This window comes from Pistacia vera, unplaced genomic scaffold (assembly GCF_008641045.1).
Source record: "Pistacia vera cultivar Batoury unplaced genomic scaffold, PisVer_v2 Contig218, whole genome shotgun sequence".
Classification (NCBI taxonomy): Eukaryota; Viridiplantae; Streptophyta; class Magnoliopsida; order Sapindales; family Anacardiaceae; genus Pistacia; species Pistacia vera.
This window is the reverse complement of record NW_022196022.1, coordinates 374675-395245: the sequence shown is the minus strand read 5'-3', so window position 1 is coordinate 395245 and position 20571 is coordinate 374675. Positions and strand designations below refer to the sequence as shown.

The 20571-nt window shown below is 37.0% G+C and overlaps 2 protein-coding genes and 1 pseudogene across 3 annotated transcripts; 2 read left to right on the top strand and 1 right to left on the bottom strand.

Moving 5' to 3' along the window:
• Positions 1–1594: 1594 nt before the first annotated feature.
• LOC116130243 (gamma-interferon-responsive lysosomal thiol protein) lies at positions 1595–10099 on the top strand. Of its 2 annotated transcripts, XM_031415988.1 has the most exons (6): positions 1595–1623; positions 7861–8171; positions 8290–8355; positions 8574–8714; positions 9382–9474; positions 9701–10099. In XM_031415988.1, the coding sequence occupies exons 2-6, from the start codon at positions 7881–7883 to the stop codon at positions 9911–9913; spliced, it is 804 nt and encodes a 267-aa protein (XP_031271848.1). In that variant the 5' UTR covers positions 1595–1623; positions 7861–7880; the 3' UTR covers positions 9914–10099. The 2 variants fall into 2 exon arrangements, with proteins under 2 accessions (XP_031271848.1, XP_031271847.1); XM_031415987.1 differs by lacking the exons at positions 1595–1623; positions 7861–8171 and adding an exon at positions 7053–7375.
• On the top strand, positions 2089–6957 carry LOC116130183 (annotated as a pseudogene).
• A 9244-nt stretch (positions 10100–19343) lies between the features above and the next one.
• Positions 19344–20571, bottom strand: LOC116130244 (protein LIGHT-DEPENDENT SHORT HYPOCOTYLS 6-like). Its single transcript, XM_031415990.1, has one exon. The coding sequence runs from the start codon at positions 20201–20203 to the stop codon at positions 19502–19504; it is 702 nt and encodes a 233-aa protein (XP_031271850.1). The 5' UTR covers positions 20204–20571; the 3' UTR covers positions 19344–19501.

Sequence of the window (20571 nt, the reverse complement as noted above, 5' to 3'; positions counted from 1 at the left end):
TCGAACAAATATTGAATTTATTCTTTTGCTACATCAATCATTTTTGCACAACATAAATTTTGGTAATAAAAAACTAAACCAAATAAAAAATAAATAGGGTGGCCACATATTGGACTGGTAGTTTCAGGTCCCACTTTCAAGAAATTAGTTTAAGTATACGCAAGTTGATCCAAACATTTCTCTTTGGTTTGATAATTGGCACCCGAAGGACCCCCTTTTGCACCAATGGGGATAGGATTATTTATGATACAAGGTTTGCTAAGATGCTAAGGTGAGTGTTGTGATTGATGGTGTAATTGGAGTGGCCACTTAGAAGAAGAAAGCAAACTCTTCGCTTATTGACATGAGAAACTCGTGAATTTCACACCTTCTAGTGTTGAGGACAAGCTTTGTTAGCAACCTTCACGTTCGAGGGATTTCTCTAAAAAATCGGCTTGAGAGAATTAGAGGAAGAAAAGCAAAAGTTGATTGGTTGACTTGTGGGTTTTCAAAGGCTATTCCAAGGTACTCTATGATCTGTGGATGGCATTAAAGGAGAGATTGCCTACAAAGATAAGTTGATGAGGTATGGTGTTACAACCACTAATGCTTATTGTTGTTTTCGTAACTCAGGTATGGAATCTCTTGACCACCTTTTTTTGCATGCCCTTTTTCTAAATCTATTTGGAGTAAATACTTATGCCTTTGGCATGATACATCCCCCATTTGGCTAGGAAATGGAAAGGTAAGAGTCTAAAAGTCCCCTTGGTGGCTTTGTCTAAGGGCGGTGTATGGTTTGGAGGGAGTGAAATTATAGAATCTTTGGGGGAGAGTGCAAGGATTCTCGCACTATTATCAATACTATCAAAAGTTGGTGAGAGATAAAGCCATGGAACTTAGCAATTAAATCTTCCTATAAAAATAGGAAGTGGCTGATCCATGGGGATTTTAAAACCATCTTCAAAAACACCTTTTCCACTCCCAATGTTATTGAGACCATGTGATCGGGTGAATATGTTGTTATTTCGATTGAGACTTATTGAGTACTCGTTGTTTTGTGAAGTTTTTGCGTGATGCATCCTACTCTCTTTGTTTCTCTCTTGTGAGTCTTCTTTGTTCTCATTGTATGTGTTTTGAAACCAAACCCAGGAGATTATCCTGAGGATGGTTCTTCTTGTTGATTTCTTAGTTAGATTATTCTCTTGGGTCTTATCTCCCACATTGGTTTATATAGTCTCCCATATCCCAAAAAAATTGTGTTGTATCAAGCTTAGACGTTATTTTTACACCTTATGCGGGACGTCCCACTGCAGGTTTACCGCCTTTTTGTAGCCTTTGTAAATCCTTCTCTTTTAATATATATTACAATTTACTTAGAAAAAAAAAAAGTTGATCCCGATCATCAACAAAAAAAGTAAATAAATACCCTTTGATTAAATGTTTATATATAAACCAAAAATAAGTTTTTGCTTATTTATTGAAGAAAACAAAGAGATAAGCAAATTCCGTGGAATTATCGTAGGAATCTACACTACTGACAACTGAATTTCTCTATGTCAACTTCACGTGCAAGGTTTGTCGTAACAAACCCATCTCATCTTTTTAACTAAAAACGAGAAAAGAGAATCAAAATCAAGCTTTCAGGTCTTAAATTGTATCTACCATGCATGCTTCTCCTCCGAGAAAACCCTATCTCTTGGCTTTTGCATGGTCTCGTTGAGCTTCCTCTTTCTCTCCTGTTCTGTCTTAGCTTCTAGAACTTCCCTTCAGATACCGACAAAGTCGAATTGGGTCTCTACTACGAGTCATTGTGTCCGTACAGTGCCAATTTTATTATAAATTATTTAGTTAAGGTCTTTGAAGATGATGACCTCCTCTGGTCGTTGATCTTCATCTTTACCCTTGGGGTAATGCCAAAACAGAAACGGCACCAACACCACCTTCGATTGTCAGTCCCACTTTTTTATTATCATTCTCAATTGGGTTTTCTTTTCTTTCGAAGAATATGAAATAAGAAGAAGGTCCTTATATTGAGTTAAAGTTCTCATTTTATTGGCATTGAATTTGCTGAATAATCTGTTTTGATGTTATTGCAGCATGGTCCACTGAATGCTTGTTGAACACTGTGAAGCTTGTGCTATTGCTATCTGGCCTGACGTGGTAAGCCTTGGTTTCAATGTAGTATGAGCTTATACATTTCATGTATATTGTGGGTAATACGTGGAAAATTTCCCAATTCAATTGTAATTTTAAGACATAAAACTTTAATGTGTAGCAGTCTTGCCTCGGTTAGAATGATGAAAGTGCATTATTGCTGACCTTGCCTTGACATGTCAATTTTTGTTAATGACATAGTTTTGTGATGCAGAACGAGCATTTTCATTTATCTATTGCGTTGGACTTTGGTGATGACACAAGTACCCAATGGGAAACAGGCTTTGAGAAATTGGGATTGGATCCAAAAGCCATCTCTGATTGCTATACCAGTGGAATGGGACAGAGGTTATGTTCTGTGCTTTTTCAATGTTTATTCAAGTTGTGAGTGAGTTGTATTTGTTAGTTTGGTCTAGTCCTCAAACATTGGTATCCTATCAGAATTGGCATGTATATTGTATTAAGCTGCAGTATTCTAGTATATATACACGTTTGAAGGATATGAATATTGTATCATCTCTACACTTTTGATTTAAACTTGGAGCTATTTTCTGCACTTATCTATTACCAGAATGCTGGGGGATTTCCAGTTGTTTCGGTGATTAATATTAGTTTTTGTGTCTCTAACTTTCTTTAAAAGTAAAAACAAGAATGTGGCCTGATAGTGGATTCCACACTGAGGGACGTGGATTTAATTAAAGTATAGAAAAAATAGTTCCTGGCTGCCTGAAACTGGTAAAAAACTGATTGTTATATTGTCTTCTACGAGGAAATGCCTTTAATTGCCTACCGACGACCTTTTCAGCCTAATATTATTTCTTGACCTTCCATCATTTGGTTGGTTTTTTATGGTTTTGTTGCCTTCATTATAAATCATCTGTTTTCTTTTGACCAATATCATACCGGATAACTGTTTGTTTATTTTTTCTTTCATTTTTCTTCTCTGCTGATATTTAGTTCTCAAGCCCAACTTTCTCCTCAATTTTGATGCAGCTTGAGTTAAATTGCAGCTGAAACCAATTCCCTTGAGCCTCCTCATCAGTATGTGCCCTGGGTGTTGTGGATGGACAGCCACTTTATGAGGTTTGCTTCTTTCACTTTGTCATGATTCTAATGTTATCCATTTCTAAATTTACTATTTTTCCTCATGAATTATTCTCTTGACATCATAAATTTTTATTGTTGTTTGTAAATGTTGAAAATTACCTTACACTCTTGGTTATCTTGCCATTAGAAAGATTGAATGATTGTGGGTAGAATCCAGGGATTGCAAAACTCTTCTAGAAATGACATATTCTCTTGCTGCAGGACTATGAAAACTTTATAAGCTACATCTGCAAGGCTATAATGGCACTGCTCTACCGAGCTTGCAGCAATATACCCTTAATGCAGTCTACAAGGAGAAGGCAGAGCCTACAGGTCCAGGTTGTAATAGGAGAACAACAACATGGTCTACACGAATCAGATCAGTGATAATATCATGGATGCGTAAGATGAACATGGCAGTTTCAATGTAGATGCCTCTGAGATTTATACACTTATCACTTTGTCATGGCTGATGTTGTGTACTTATGAGTTCCTTGTCAGTTTTTTGAATGATACAAACAACCGTGACCTATTTTAGGTGAACCTACCAAATCAAATTTCCTTTCTTAAATTTGGTACTTAAATCTTACTGTTGATGATATTTTCTACTTTCATATAAATAAAGTTGTTGAATATTTAATCTAATCTACAGTCTGAAAATTTTATTACTACGGTGAGTGTGTGGGGTTCTTTTTGAAATATTAAAAAGTTTTGTCCTTTTTGGATTTGTTAAAAAACAATTGTCCCTACAAATAATTCCAAAACAAACGCCGAGTACGACGTAAGTCATCTTTCTTCCGCACTCGAGCACAGAACCGTGCTTCTGAAGCTGAAACAGAAGTGAACTCTACAGCTCATTCGAAAATGTCCAACAAGAAGGTGAAGTAGTTTGTGTCACCGGAGGCAGCGGCTGCATCGGCTCCTGGCTTGTCCGCCTCCTTCTTGACCGCCGTTACACCGTCCACGCCACTGTCAGAAATCTCAGTTACTCTCCCCTATCTTTCACTTTATATATCCATTTTTCCGAAACCTGACCATTAATTATCTCTAATTTCTTTCCTTTTCTTTTCTGTTACGGTTGTTACAGACATGAAAAAAGAACTGAGCATCTAGCCTTAGAAGGAGCTGACACCGGGCTTCTCTCTCTTCAGATCGATCTTCTTGACTATGACTCAATCTTCGACGCAATTAACGGCTGTGCTGGTGTCTTCCACCTCGCCTCTCCCTGCATCGTTGTCAAGTCTAGACCTGAGGTCCTTACACCACGCTTTAATTTTTCACATTATATTTTTTCTACTCTTCAGCTGATTTTTTTTATTTTTTTTTCTAATTTGATCAGAAAGAACTTTTGGATCCTGCTATTAAAGGAACAGTGAATGTACTCTCGCAGGTAACGGTGGGAGTCAAGCGCGTGTGGTCACTTCATCCGTTTCGGCTATCACGCCAAGTCCTAAATGGCCAGCTGATAAAGTCAAGGCGAGGATTGCTGGACCGATTTGGTACTGTAAGCTCAGAAGTAGTAGTAGTGTTGTAGTTGTGTTTTGTATACCATGGGTAATACTGCATTTTTCAAACATTTTATACTACACACAGATATTTGAAAAATAAAAAACAAAAAAACTCAACTCATTTCCGATGATTGATATATGGGATAAAAAAAAAAGAAAAAAAAAAAAAATAGTTGTTCATCCCATTACTTGCTATGTGATCCTTAAGTTCTGAAAATGCAAATTTTGTTGTTGTTGTGTGATAGTTCTGGTATCCGCTTTCAAAAACATTAGCTGAGAAAGCTGCCTGGGAATTTGCAAAGGAGAATGGTTTAGATGTTGTGGTGGTGAATCCTGGAACTGTGATGGGCCCTGTTATTCCCCCTACACTTAATCCTAGTATGGTCATGCTTGTACGCCTTCTGCAGGGTAATGCTCTTTACCAACTTGTAGGATCCATTTGGATATATTTGACTGAGTGTATAATTGGTCCGATTAGTTGAAATTTTTGTCCGTGTTTTTTGTGGGTTAACTGGAGTATTATTTGAAGCAAAATGAAAATTTTGACTACTATTTAAGGATTTTGCATTCTATGACTAGTTCTGATAAATTGAAAAAGTTTGTTTATTTTTATCTGACATTTGACGCTTACTTTATGATTTTGGCTCAATGAAACTGTTAAGTAGCACTAGCAGTTGTATCTGTGGCTATGGGTAGTTATAAAAGATCAAATTATTAAAAATGATTCTTCATTCAGTATGTTTCTAATAAAGGTTTATACACTCATATCTGTTCTTGAATCTTGAGTATTTATGTTCGTAAAGTCTTAATTTCGGTAGGTAGAGAGGTATCTCAGACTTAGCGATTTACAGTTAATCTGACTCAAGTTAATTGATTCAGTCTTCTCTATTGTTAAAAAATGATTTGTCATATCTGTGTAAGTTAAACATTCTTAAGTTCTCTTTTTGGAGTTAAGAAAAAACTGGTTTGTCCATCTTTAGGTTGCACTGAGACATATGAGGACCATTTTATGGGATTGGTTCACTTTAAAGATGTCGCCTTGTCACATATCTTGGTTTATGAGAACCCATCAGCATCTGGAAGGCACTTGTGTGTTGAAGCTATATCTCATTATGGAGACTTTGTTGCCAAAGTTGCAGAACTTTATCCTGAATATAATGTGCCCTGGTAACAAGTCTTACTTCCTACACAGCATGATTGATTTGGAACAAGATAATCCTCATCTATTTCTAGAACTTTGATGTTATATGCCATTAAAAAGGGCCAGACTTTTGAGACTGCCCATCATATTGCATGCGTATGCCAAAGACATTCATGATTCTCACATTATGATGTTGAATCAGAAAATATAGAACATTTTTTCTTCCCATCATATAATCTTATGAAATACCTTAACTTCTATAATAAAAAAATTAAATACCTTGACTGATGGTGAACATTTTTAGTTCTTTAGTCTGCTGATTGTCATATGAATTTTAGTGCTCTTGCAAATTTCACCATTTCAATCCTCTTACTTATCAGCATATAATGTCATGCTTCTGGTATGATACAAGTGATTTGACACCATGAGCTGCGAAAGTTTATTTGCCTGCATTTTCTTTTAGTTTGCCGAAGGATACCCAACCTGGCTTGTTGAGAACCAGGGATGGATCAAAAAAGCTGATGGACTTGGGTATGCAATTCATTCCCATGGAGCAAATTATCAGGGATGCTGTTGAGAGTTTAAAGAGCAAGGGATTTATATCTTAAATGAAGTTACACGTAGCAGCGCTTAATAATTTATCTCTGTCGTAGAAGTGATGAGTTGNATACAAGTGATTTGACACCATGAGCTGCGAAAGTTTATTTGCCTGCATTTTCTTTTAGTTTGCCGAAGGATACCCAACCTGGCTTGTTGAGAACCAAGGATGGATCAAAAAAGCTGATGGACTTGGGTATGCAATTCATTCCCATGGAGCAAATTATCAAGGATGCTGTTGAGAGTTTAAAGAGCAAGGGATTTATATCTTAAATGAAGTTACACATAGCAGCGCTTAATAATTTATCTCTGTCGTAGAAGTGATGAGTTGTGAAGGCATGTATGAGTATGAATAATTTTAGTCACTGGTATGTGGCTCTGTAACTATAACCTTCTTGTTCTGTAATATAAACTATCGTAGTTACCAATTTTGTGTTCAAGAATTTGTCTTGTTAATTTTTAATATCTTCAGGGGCAAATATTATTAGTATCCTGACAAATTATCTATTCATGTTAGGACAATCTCCCCGGGGCCCAAGACAAAAGCTTGAAAGGCATGTATAAGGCTACTATAATAGCATATTTTATATACAATTTGGATGACCATTTGCACATTTTACATTCAAATCAAACTCTCATGAATTCTAATAAATTCCTCTCCCTTCTCCTGCACCTGTTCTTGATCATCAGTTCTCTATCACCAGCTAATTCCAGAGTAGTTCTATCCAATCCCCAGAATGGAAAAGTGTCTCTGGAACTATATTATGAAACCCTTTGTCCTTATTGCTCAAATTTCATAGTCAACTATCTGAATAAGCTCTTCCAGAGTGGACTCATCTCCGTAATTGATCTCAAGCTCGTCCCGTATGGTAACGCCAAGATCGGACCCAACAACACCATCTCTTGCCAGGTTTTTTTTATTATCTGATAAGCTCTAATTTAACGCAAACTTATCCTGAGTTACACAAATTCTAGCTTAGATAATACATTTACATAAAATGGAACAAATATTGAAATTTATTCTTTTGCTACATCAATTATTTTTGCACAACATAAAATTTGGTGAGAATAAAACTAAACCAAATAAAATAAATAAATAGGGTGGTCATTATAAGTTTTATCATCAATCCTAAAAAACTAATTGAATTACGCATAAATTGATTTAAACACTGATCATCAAAAACAAGAAAAAATAAAAAATAAATAAAACCCTTTTGATTATATATATATATAACCAAAAATACGTTTTTACTTATTTATTGAAGAAAACAAAAGAGATAAGGCAAATTCCGTAGAATTATCTTAGGAATCTACTACTCTGACAACTGAATTTCTCTGTGTCAACTTCACGTGCAAGGTTGTCGTAAGAAACCCATCTCTCATTTTAGCTTTCAGGTTTTAAATTGTATCTATCCATGGCTTCTCCTCCGAGAAAACCCCTATCTCTTGTCTTTTGCATGGTCTTGTTGAGCTTCTTCTTCTTCTCCTGTTCTGTCTTAGCTTCTAGAACTTTCCCTTCAGATACCGACAAAGTCGAATTGGGTCTCTACTACGAGTCATTGTGTCCGTACAGTGCCAATTTTATTATAAATTATTTAGTTAAGGTCTTTGAAGATGATGACCTCCTCTCGGTCGTTGATCTTCATCTTTACCCTTGGGGTAATGCCAAAATCAGAAACGGCACCAAGACCACCTTCGATTGTCAGGTTCCACTGTTTTATTATCATTCTCAATTGGGTTTTCTTTTCTTTCCGAGAATATGAAATAAGAAGAAAGTCCTTAAAGCTTAAATTGAGTTAAAGTTTTCAATTTTATTTATTGCAGCATGGTCCATCTGAATGCTTGTTGAACACTGTGGAAGCTTGTGCTATTGCTATCTGGCCTGACGTGGTAAGCCTTGGTTTCAATGTAGTATGAGCTTATAACATTTCATGATAATTTGTGGGTAATACAGTGGAAAATTTCCCAATTCAATTGTAATTTTTAAGACATAAAACTTTAACGTGTAGCAGTCTTGCCTAGGAATTAGAATGATGAAAGTGCATTTGCTTGCCTGACCCTGCCTTGACATGTCAAGTTTTTGTTAATGACATAGTTTTGTGATGCAGAACGAGCATTTTCAATTTATCTATTGCGTTGAGACTTTGGTGTATGAGCACAAGTACCCCGAATGGGAAACATGCTTTGAGAAATTGGGATTGGATCCAAAAGCCATCTCTGATTGCTATACCAGTGGAAATGGGACAGAGGTTAGTTCTGTGCTTTTTCAATGTTTATTCAAGTTGTGAGTGAGTTGTATTTGTTAGTTTGGTCTAGTCCTCAAACATTGTTATCCTATCAAGAATTGGCATGTATATTGTATTAAGCTGCAGTAGCTTGTAGTATATATACACTGTTTGAAGGATATGAATATTGTATCATCTCTACACTTTTGATTTAAACTTGGAGCTATTTTCTGCACTTATCTATTACCAGAATGCTGGGGGAGTTTCCAGTTGTTTCGGTGATTAAATATTAGTTTCTGTGTCTCTAACTTTCCTTTGAAGTAAAAAAACAAGAAATTGTGGCCTGATAGTGGATTCCACAGTGAGGGACTGTGGAGTTAATGATCTAGTAGTAGGAGAAATAGTTCCTGGGTGCCTGTGAAACTGGTATAAACAGTGATTGTTATATTGTCTTCTACGAGGAAATGCCTTTAATTGCCTAACTGACCTTTTCAGGCCCAATATTATTTCTTGACCTTCTATCATTTGGTTGGTTTTTTATGGTTTTGTTGCCTTCATTATAAATTATCTGTTTTTCTATTGATCCAGTATCATACCGGATAACTTCTTTTGTTTATTTTTTCTTTCATTTTTCTCTCCTGCTGATATTTAGTTTGTCTAAGCCCAACTTTCTTCTCAATGTATGATGCAGCTTGAGTTACATTATGCAGCTGAAACCAATTCCCTTGAGCCTCCTCATCAGTATGTGCCCTGGGTAGTTGTGGATGGACAGCCACTTTATGAGGTTTGCTTCTTTCACTTTGTCATGATTCTAATGTTATCCATTTCTAAATTTACTATTTTTCTCATGAATTCTCTTGAACATCATAAAAATTTTATTGCTGTTTGTAATTGTCGAAAGTTACCTTAAAATCTTTGATATCTTAGCATTAGAAAGATCGAATGATTGATGGGTAGAATCCAGGGAGTACAGGAGTCTTCTAGAAATGACATTATTTCTCTTGCTGCAGGACTACGAAAACTTTATAAGCTACATCTGCAAGGCTTATAATGGCACTGCTCTACCGAAGGCTTGCAGCAATATAACCCTTAATACAGTCTACAAGGAGAAGGCAGAGCCTACAGGTCCAGTTTGTAATAAGGAGACAACAACATGCTCTACACAAATCAGATCAGCGATAACATCATGGATGCGTAAGATGAACATGGCAGTTTCAATGTAGATGTCTCTGTAGATTTATACTCTTATCACTTTGTTCATGACTGGTGTTGTGTAATTATGAGTTCCTTGTTTTTTGATGATGGCAGTCCCCAAAAAGATGTCCTCAGTTATAAGTTGTTACTTGAACAAAGTTTGAATCATTACTGAAGTTTCACTTCTTAGTTAATGTATACATGTCTTGGATATATATCTTGAATGATTCAAAGGGTGGCAGAAGTTTCCCCTTTATAGTATCGAAGCCGGCTGCCTGCCTGAAGCCTGGTTCTGAAGTAATACCGGTGACGAGCATCTTTGAACTACTCATAATTGTAAAGCTGAGGCAGTGTCATGAATTTTTTACCTTGGAGTCCTACCTGATACACTACCTCTCATCTCTGGTATAGGGTTGTCATTCATTCCTTGCAACCTTTAGAATTTGAGATCACTTTACAGGTTGGGCTTTGAACTCTGGTCTAATATAAAAAATTATACATGGGCTGGATCAAAAGCTTGGGGTCCATTTGATTTTGTCACCCATGCCTATTCTGAGAGTGACAACATTTAAAATTTAAGCTCACTAATTATATAATTTATATGATATGATGTTACACAAAGATAAGATATGAAACAGAAAATTCAATCAGTTTTGTTTTACATATCTTTTAACTCTATATGAGGAAGGATTCAATACGGTACCCAGTTTGGTTGGGATTAAAATACAGGCTTGGGGGTGGCTGCTAAAATTGCTTTCTTCCATGTAAAAATGAAAGAATTGAATGCCGTTTGAAAGTAATGAAGTTTGAAAGAGAGAGCATGGGTAAGCCCTCGCCACCTCGCACTGTTCTGTCAGAAAATCTGGGCTTCAAAAATCCTGTCGGCGACCAAAACTACAGTTTGTCAAACCACGTTTCTATCCCATTTTTCCTCCCCCACCTTTGGCCTTTACCGCTTTATTCACCCTTCTCTTTTATTTTTTCACGTATACGGATGTTCTAATTTCAACAGTGTTTTAGCAACCGTCTTCTTCTTTCAACTTTGTCATATATATATATATATATATATATATATATATTTTTTGAAAGGATGGCCGTTTGCATGGTGTTTTCATCTATATTTCACAGGACAGGACTTTTGTATTATACGAAAAATCCAGTGGAATATACACCAAATTTCTTTTGATTGAAATCATTTCATATTTTCAATTTCTGTCGCCTTCATTAGCTTATCGTCTTATGAAAAAATGCAGTCTCATTCCCACAAGAGGTATTCAAAAGCGGTTAACCTGTTAGGTTTTCTGGTTTAAAAAATTTTTCGAACCAAAACCTAACAAGTTAACTGTTTTTTAACCCTTTTTTTTTTATAAAACTTATTTTTTTATTTTTTCTAAATTAAATTATAAATATAAATAATATATATCCAAATAAAAATTAAACATTCATACATATCCATTTACAACTATTAACAATACATTAAAAATATTATTATTTATTTAATATATTATTATTTATATTATATATATATAATTGGTTCAAAAAATAGGTTCGGGTTAACCAATTTTTATTTTTTTCCAAACTGATAACCGAATTGAATTTTTTGAAACATAACCGAATTGTTTTTTCAATTAATTGGTTTTTCGGTTCAATTCAGTTTTTGTATTTTTTGAAACTCCCTTAATTCCCACAGCCACAGTGAGAATGTAACTTCCTTTAAACGTAACTTCTTAAATTCATTCTCTGTATGTTGATCCCTCATTTTTTGAATCTTAAACTTTTACCCCCAAAGTCATAAATTAATTACGACATGGTATAGCAGCCGTCAGACCCTTTATAAAGAAGGTCTTATTTTTTTTTTTTTTTTTTTTTAAGTGTGCAGAAAGAGGGTAAACTGAACGACATTAGTTTGTTTGGTTGCAGAGAAAAACGACGCTGACTTGAGGTGATTAGCACTGTGCATAATTAAAACGAGCTTTGAAATATAAATAGAATTAGTATGTACATACGTAGTGTAATTTATTCTTCTTCTAGAATACAATAATACGTCGTCAACAGCTAATCAATTTATTTAATTAATTAATTAATTACTATCATTGTCAAGGCTATGATTAGCTGCCCTCCACTACTTTCATCATCCTCTACAACTTCCAATAATTCTCTCTTCCTTATTTAATCAAGATTTATAAACTCAACCCAATTCTCTGAATTATACATTGGAAATGGCCGGCAGTGTAATCCACATGTATATGATTTTTGTTTTAAAGTTTATGAATCATGAACCTAACATTAACATGTGAAATGTTTCACGTAAATATTAAATTCATTCATCCTTTTGAGTTTTGATTCCAAAAACAAAGACTTTTCAAAAGTATTACCCACTTTTTGATGGCAGCTAGTAATTAATTTTCTCCATTAATTCTGTATTAATTATTCAAGTATATTTTCCAAACTAAACACCAGATGTCGATCAGGACCCCCCCTGTAATTTAAATACATAGTTTTGAATTTGAGCGCTCTGAATTGATAAAGATGGAAAGGAAAACGATAGAATTCAATGGAGAGTCTTTTCCTAGGCCTAAATTTGATAATGAAAGGAGGATTATAAATAATCTGCATATGGACCATATGGTGGGGTTGCCAAAACTTTTGATTTAGGAAATGGGAACAGTTGATGTGCTACTGGTATCAAATTCTACTGTTTAGTTCAACTTAAAGCTTCGTTTGTCCCCCTGTGGCTGTGACTGACTCTGAGCATATGCCGTCCTTGACAAGCAAATTATTGGTTTTTTTGCCGACGAAAATGCAATCAAATTTACCCTTTCTCTTCAGTCAAGTTTGAATCATGCTGGTATTCTAGAATGCATGTGTAAAACTTGTTTAACAGCTTAATTGTATTGTTAAATCTTTACTTTATAACTTAAATTTTCAAAGACTAGTTCAACACAGATAATGTGTAATAAACGTGGAAATGCATCACACCCAAAGCTGTTTTTTTTTTTTTTTTTTTTGGGGTATCCAAAAATATCCCGACCAGTTTACACGTATCTTAACTAATCTCTCAAAGTCATGAAGTTAATAGTCAGATAAGCTTCTAATCGTAAGGATTCAAACTTATGACCTCTTAAGTAATATATCCAAAGTATCAAACAAACAGTCAAGCTATCTAAAAGTAGTTCAGCACTTCAGCACACTTGTTATGCCTAAAAAGTCACGCTTATGTCAACTCATTTAATGTATTCTTGTACCAGCTGCCAAGCCCATATCTCCAAAGATATTCTCACCAACTTTATCTCCTTTCAAGAGATGAATGGACGAGAGCCTTCCATGTGTCAAGGCAACTTGCAAAACACTCATTACATTGAGTGTTTGGGTGAATAAATGGGCATTTTCTCTTCACGAAGAAGGGAGGCGGGAGGCTAGGCTGAGATTTGAGCTTCATTTTCATTCTCTCTCTATAAACACTGTATTTCTTCATCTTTGTATGCCTTACGGGCAAAATCATAGAAATAGTCAGAGATCAATAAAATAACAGTGGATGTAGGAGTTGCTTGTTGCATCCGAACCACTATAAAAACCCATCTTCCCAATCTCTTATTTATTTTTCTGCAACATATATAATCTCAGCTCCATATTCAAATCTCATGGATCCATCACGTGTGTCTCCTGAGTCAGCTCAGCGTTTCCCACGTGCGAGTCGTTGGCGTCCAAAATCAAGCGTCAACAGTTTGGTGGCCCATACAGGTCCGATTCTCAAGCATGCATCCAAGTTCCCTAATGGTGTGCTCAGATCTCAAACTTGGTACAAAATTCTCCAATCGTGTGGCCAGATCGCAGATCGCACATGTTAGAATTCTCCAATCGTATGGCCAGATCGCACGCGTCAAAGTTCTCTGATCGCATGGCCAGATCGTAGATCGCACGCATTAGAATTCTTCGATTGCGTATCAGAATTCTCTAATTGCATGGCCAGATCACAGATCGCACACATCAGAGTTCTCCGATCGCGTGGTCAGATCACAGATCGCACGCCCATGTCGCCCTGATCCTCAGCTTCAGATTACAGATCTTTAGCTTCAAATCGCGTGTTCAGACCTCTGATCACACGCTGAGATCGCTGATCTCTTGTCCTTTTAGGTAGAGCTCGTTATGATCTCTCAGGTTGAGCTCGTTTTGACATTTTCAGGTCGAGCTCGTTTTGACCTCTAAGATTGAGGTCATTTTTATCATCGAGTTCGTTTTGACCTCTCAGGTTGAGGTCGTTTTGACCTCTTAGATTGAGGTCGTTTTGCTCATTGAGCTCGTTTTGACCTCTCAGGTCGAGGTCGTTTTGATCTCTCAGGTCGAGGTCGTTTTGACCTCTTAGATTGAGGCAGTTTTGCTCATTGAGCTCGTTTTGACCTCTCAGGTAGAGGTCGTTTTGATCTCTCAGGTCGAGATCGTTTTGCTCATTAAGCTCGTCTTGACCTCTTAGATTGAGGTCGTTTTGACCTTTCCAAGTCGAGCTCGTTATGACCTTTCAGGTCGAGGTCGTTTTAACCTCTCAAGTTGAGGTCGTTTTGCTGATTGAGCTTGTTTTGACCTCTTAGATTGAGGTCGTTTTTCTCATTGAGCTCATTTTGACCTCTCAGGTCGAGGTCATTTTGCTCCCAAGTTGAGCTCGTTATGACCTTTCGAGTCGTGTTCCTACCAGATTTTTGGTCGTTTTCCTAACAGATTTCTGGTCATTTTCCTAACAGATTTCAGGACGAGCTCCTAACAGATTTCTGGTCGTTTTCCTAACAGATTTCAGGCAAGCTCCTACCAGATTTCTGGTCGTTTTCTTAACAGATTTCAGGATGAGCTCCTAACAGATTTCTGGTCGTTTTCCTAACAGATTTCAGGACGAGCTCCTAACAGATTTCTGGTTGTTTTCTTAACAGATTTCAGATCGTTTTCCTAATAGATTTCAGTTCGAGCTCTTCAGTTCGAGACTGCAGCAATTCAGATCAAAGACTTAGTTTTTGAAGCGCGATTACGCAATTCAAAAACTGAGGGGCTTCTGTTATGCCTATGTCAGCTCATTTATTGTCTTCTTATACAAGCTGCCAAGCCCATATCTCCAAAGATATTCTCACCAACTTTATCTCCTTTCAAGAGATGAATGGACGAGAGCCTTCCATGTGTCAAGGCAACTTGCAAAACACTCATTACATNATTGGTTTTTTTGCCGACGAAAATGCAATCAAATTTACCCTTTCTCTTCAGTCAAGTTTGAATCATGCTGGTATTCTAGAATGCATGTGTAAAACTTGTTTAACAGCTTAATTGTATTGTTAAATCTTTACTTTATAACTTAAATTTTCAAAGACTAGTTCAACACAGATAATGTGTAATAAACGTGGAAATGCATCACACCCAAAGCTTTTTATTTTTTTTTTGTTTATCCGAAGATATCCTGACCAGTTTACGCATACTTCAATTAATCTTTCGAGATCCTGAAATTAACAATCAGATAAGTTTCTAATGACTATCCTTTATTAGTATTCGTAAAGAAACTTATAACCTCTTAAATAATATATCTAAGAGTGTTAAACAAACCGTCAAATTACCTAAAAGTATGTCATCACACCCAAAGTTAGAAACGGGTTCATACCAATTTCCGATTTGGTCAGTCATGGTCCAGACCCATAAGTTACGAAGAACTTATTGTACCTGAGCTTTTACTCGGAATGCAATTGCATTGACTCTTACAAGTTACAATACAATATCCCAGGACTATAAGCAACCCCTTTTTTGCACCATTTTCTGAATTGTAATCGGACAAGCTTTTAACTGCTGGAAGACACACAGAGATTATAAATACTGTTGTCTAAACATGGAGATACAATCCTGTGACTGCTGCAGAGAAGAGATCGATATTATTGCAAAAAGAGGCGACACTTCATAATAGAGGTCTTGATTTGATTTGACTGACCAAAAACCAAACAAAACATGACCATCCATTGAAAAAAGGCTGAGTAGCTAGGGCCCTTCTTGACATTTGGTCTTCGTAATCCTTTCATAATGTACTAAAATTTATCAAGAACTCCACTACATGAACCAAGTACTAGATGTTATAATGTAAATGGGGGGTAAAAACGTTGTTGAAGATGAGATCATGGTAGCTGCAATACAATGACATTGCCCCACGTGTTAGTGTATTGTCCATTTGTTTTTGTGCCTACAAACACGGGCATGTGGGTGCATTTTTTTTTGGATGCAAACTGAGAGGAAACTAATTAAACAAAAGTAAATATTCCTTTCAAACGTAACCATTCGTCAATAATAGAGTAAACGACATGTTCCTACCCAAGGTTTTGCGAAATTTAAGAGTGGTACCCTTGGTTTCATAATATCTAGATTTCCACCCTTAAATGGATGACGTTTCATTTCTTTTATCCATTGAAGGTTAAAATTGTCATTTAACTGTTTCATTTCTAAAAAAATTCTCTCACCCAGTTGGCGTCGCCGCTGCTGATCTTGACGCCATCTCCGGCATCAAACACTTCCACATCAATCAGAATCAACTTCCAAGCAACCTTTAATCTAAATTTCCTTTCAAAAATCTCTGAAACAAACACCAATCAAATCCAAAAATCGTGAAAACCTAAGGAAAGAGGCGGCTGACAAATGGTGGTTGATTGGGACTTGGGATGTTGGGGGTTTTAGAGAGGGAACGTCAGTGGTCCAAAAGGTGGTGGTGGGGGGAATTTTCGATGAAGGGAGGAACCATAATTTTGTTGGGGAAGCGCGATAATTGTGCAAAACCCTAAGGGGTTGGCGGCGCCGGTTGGCGTGCAATTGTGGTGGAGGAGTTTGGGGGTTTTCGATGGGGGACTCCAATGAGGCTAATGGTGGAATCGGGGGGCAATTGTCGACGATGGATTTGACCAGAAAAGCTTGAAACTCGTGGGCAAGAGGGAGTGGCAGCTAAAAGCTAGGGAGGAATGGATATGCCGGGGTAAGGCTGCAGCCAACTGGAAGTTCGCCCAATGGGGACAGGCGTTGGGCGCTGGACAAGCGCGCACGCAAATGGCAAGGTAGTTTTCTTGGGAAATTTGTTAAACGGGTGGTGTGCCTGTGCCAGCAGCTAAAAAAAATCAATCTTCCCAATTCGTCCAAAACCCATAAAATCGACAAACATCACTCCAAAAAACACTCAATCAACCTCGAAACATAACCCCAACACTCAAATCTCCAGTCAAGAAACAGACAACCACCAAAATTACACAAAAGGCCAACGACAGTGAAGAAGAGGGTCCAAGGGCAGTTTGGTAAAAACATATGTTGTTATTCTGTCTAAACTCATCCATCACTAACAGCGTCCATTTACGGGTGGGAATATGAAATTTATGAAACCAAGGGTACAAAGTTGGATTTCACTGAACCTTGCGTGGGAACATGTCGTTTACTCTCAATAATAATATAGCTATGGGAAGGTGTTAGATTAGACAAGACTACTCGATGCAGGTGCCCTTTAGAAAGCCTCCACGCCAAGAGCACCCACCCACTCTCTCTCTCTCTCTTAAATGATGTACTCCATTGGCTATATAATGAATATTGGCTTCATATCGCGACAAAAGAAACAGGTAATTGAGGTGCAGCTAGCTATTAAAATGAGGGTTTTCTCTTTCTTAGAATGTTGTCTTTTGACATTGCTTCTTCTGCACTTAATTCCGTCAGAATTTTGCAGCCCCAACGTACTGTATAACATGTTCGATACAAAAGAACATCAAACAGAAGAGATTAATAGATCTCTTTTTGTTCCTGTTCTGCTATTTTAATACTCTTTTCTCTTTGCATATCGCTTGGTTTACATATATGATCCCTCGTAGCATTAAAAGATTTGAGTATAAGGGTTTTTCTGGTGTCTACCCTACGAAGAACATAGAGGAACCTTTTGAATTAAGAAAAATGAAAAGATATACTCTCTTTTCTTTCGACTTTTGAAGAATAGATATGGTTAAAATATTAAAATACAAAGGTGTAAAATAAAGTAATCTAAATGAAATTGATGTGATTCTACAAAAAGCTAGAACAAAAAGAAGAAATCCCTGTGTGCAAAAGGCACAATATCATGTAATAAAAAAAAAAATGAAAGAAAAGAAAGGGAAGAAGGGAAGAACCAAACAAAGAAGAAACAATACAAAATACAATTAAAGATGACTATTGAATAGAGCAATAAATGTTATATGATTTTATTGGACATGGGGTGTACAGTGGAATTGGAGTTGAGTAATGGGTTTTTGTTGGGGAGTGACCGGTGTGGGTCTATGTTATTATAACAAAAATATTATATACGAAAACTATATTATAAAATAAGAAAGGGAAGCAAGGTTTGGCTACAGGTCCTTGTCATATTGAGGTAGTGATTACACAAATACAATAAGAGAAGCAATCACAAAAGGATTACTTTTTTCAAAATAATTGATGTTTACAGCCCCTATATTTTTTTCTAGTTGTTATTATCAGAGAGAAATGTTGTTTTATGAAGCATGAGAGAGAGAGAGAGAGAGAAATGGGTAAGAATAAGATACCCCAATCCAGATTCCAAATAACCAAAGCCCCAGAAATCTTAAAATCTGAAAACAAAATCTTAGATCGATCAAGTTATAAAGGAGGGGGGGATAGCACCTGAAACAAGAAGAGTAAAAATCAGAGGTGCACGTGTGCATAACTACAGAACTAACTCTATATATTGGACTTGGGGGGGAGCCCAGGCCAGGCGAAATGAAAGAAGCCGGGACCAGATGCACAGTTACACTGACTAAGAAGATGATACAGTATAAAAAAGGATTTTGATTTAGTTGAGTTTCATTCAGTACTAGTTATTGATTGACTCACTTGACCTTGAGTGTGTTGCTGTGTTGGGGTGTTGTTGCCCTTCTTGCAAACACAAAAGGCCTGCTGCGGTCTCCTAGCTCACTGTTAGAGCTACAAACAAATCTTACGCAACAGTTGCCACAAAGAAACCAAGAAAAAGGCAAAAAGAATGGCGACTATATCAACTATATGATTTTCAACCACACTATTTTATATTAAAAGGTCAATTTGATCTTTGTTTGCACTGTGTTAATACTAATCTCTAGACTCTAAATATTGGGCAAGAACACCAAATCCATACTTTTTCTTGGATCGAGTTTACCAAGTTAAAATAATAAACAAATGAAATCTATACAGTAATTAATAATGACACCTAGTTTTGTTTTCCTAAATAACAGTATGATGATCTATGGAACTGAAGGAGAGGAAGAAGAAGGGTTTCGAACCATGCATGTATGTATATATATATATATATATGCACACACACTGAATTACTAATTATGAAATGAAGTAAAGAAGAAGAAGAAGAAGAACAAAAATAGTAACCTTGTTCCTCTTTTATAATTAATTCATCATAAAATGAGTAGAGAAGAGAAGAGTGATGACGGCAAATAAGTATGAGAAAGAGAGATTTCTTACTGGAATTCCTATCTATTTTGTGTTCTCGATCCAATTATAAGAGAATCGATCGCCAGAAATATATTGCTCATATCGATCGTCCCAATAGCAACAGATAATCATAAGAAAATAAGAAAAATAAAATAAAATAAGTGAAACTATACTGTTGTAGTCGGAGCAGCAGCATTCCGAGCAACCTCACCTCCACCTCCACCTCCTTCACCAACACCACCACCAGCAGTAGCAGTAGCAGTAGCAGCAGCACCCGCAGCCACCGACACAGCAGCAGCCGTAACTGCAGGAGCTGGCCTCTTTCGCTTCTTCTTCTCATAAGGTATTCCTCTAGCTTTTGCCTGTCCTTCCCTAACCTCCCTCAAGTAAATCCTCACGGCCCTAGCCCCAAAAGGGTTCGACTCCGGCCGTCCACCGTTCTCTTCATAAGCTGCTCTCAGCCGTCCGATCAACGCATCAAGACTCCCCCACGCTTGCTTTAACGGGCAAGCGCATGGAGCCGGAGGATTTGGGTGCCCAAAATAAGGACACCCCGACATATGAACCTTTGTCTTCCCAAATTGGTCTAGGTATTTCAAGAACTCTATAACGTGTGCGCCACTGCAGCGAGCAAGCGTTAATGGTGGCTTGTGGTTTTTAAGATACTGCAAGAACGTGTTCCAGTCTCTCCGTTTTTGAGATTCATACCGACTTGGTGGAGCTGGAGAGGAGGATTCCGGCGGTTGTTGTTGCGATGGAGCTGAACCTGAACCTGAAGCTGAACCAGAACCAGAAACAGGAGGAGGAGCTGATGATGAACCTGCACCAGTATTTGACTCAGGTGCACCGCCTCCTGAAGCAGAATCCATGAGAAAGCAGTGCTATATAGACCTATTTTCAACTTTCTTCTCGAATAAATTGCTCTAGTATGCAATCTCTTCTCTCTCCGTATGTTTGATCAAGGGAGTCAAGTCTCAGATGGAATTCGATCCGGCGCTGTGTTAAGCAAAATTTGAATGTTAAAATGATCGATCTTTTCACGGGAAAGAGTAGTTTGTGTTTTCTTTATTCGTGAGGAGTGGAGGGGTTTTGGGGGAAGAAAATTTAAGAGAAAGAAAGAGAAAAGAAAAAAAATGAAAGAGAGAGAGAGAAAGAGAGATTGGTCTTTCAGTTGATGGGACGTAAAAAAGAAATGTTAAGATGAATGAATGAAAGACTGAGACTGTCTCTCTCTCTC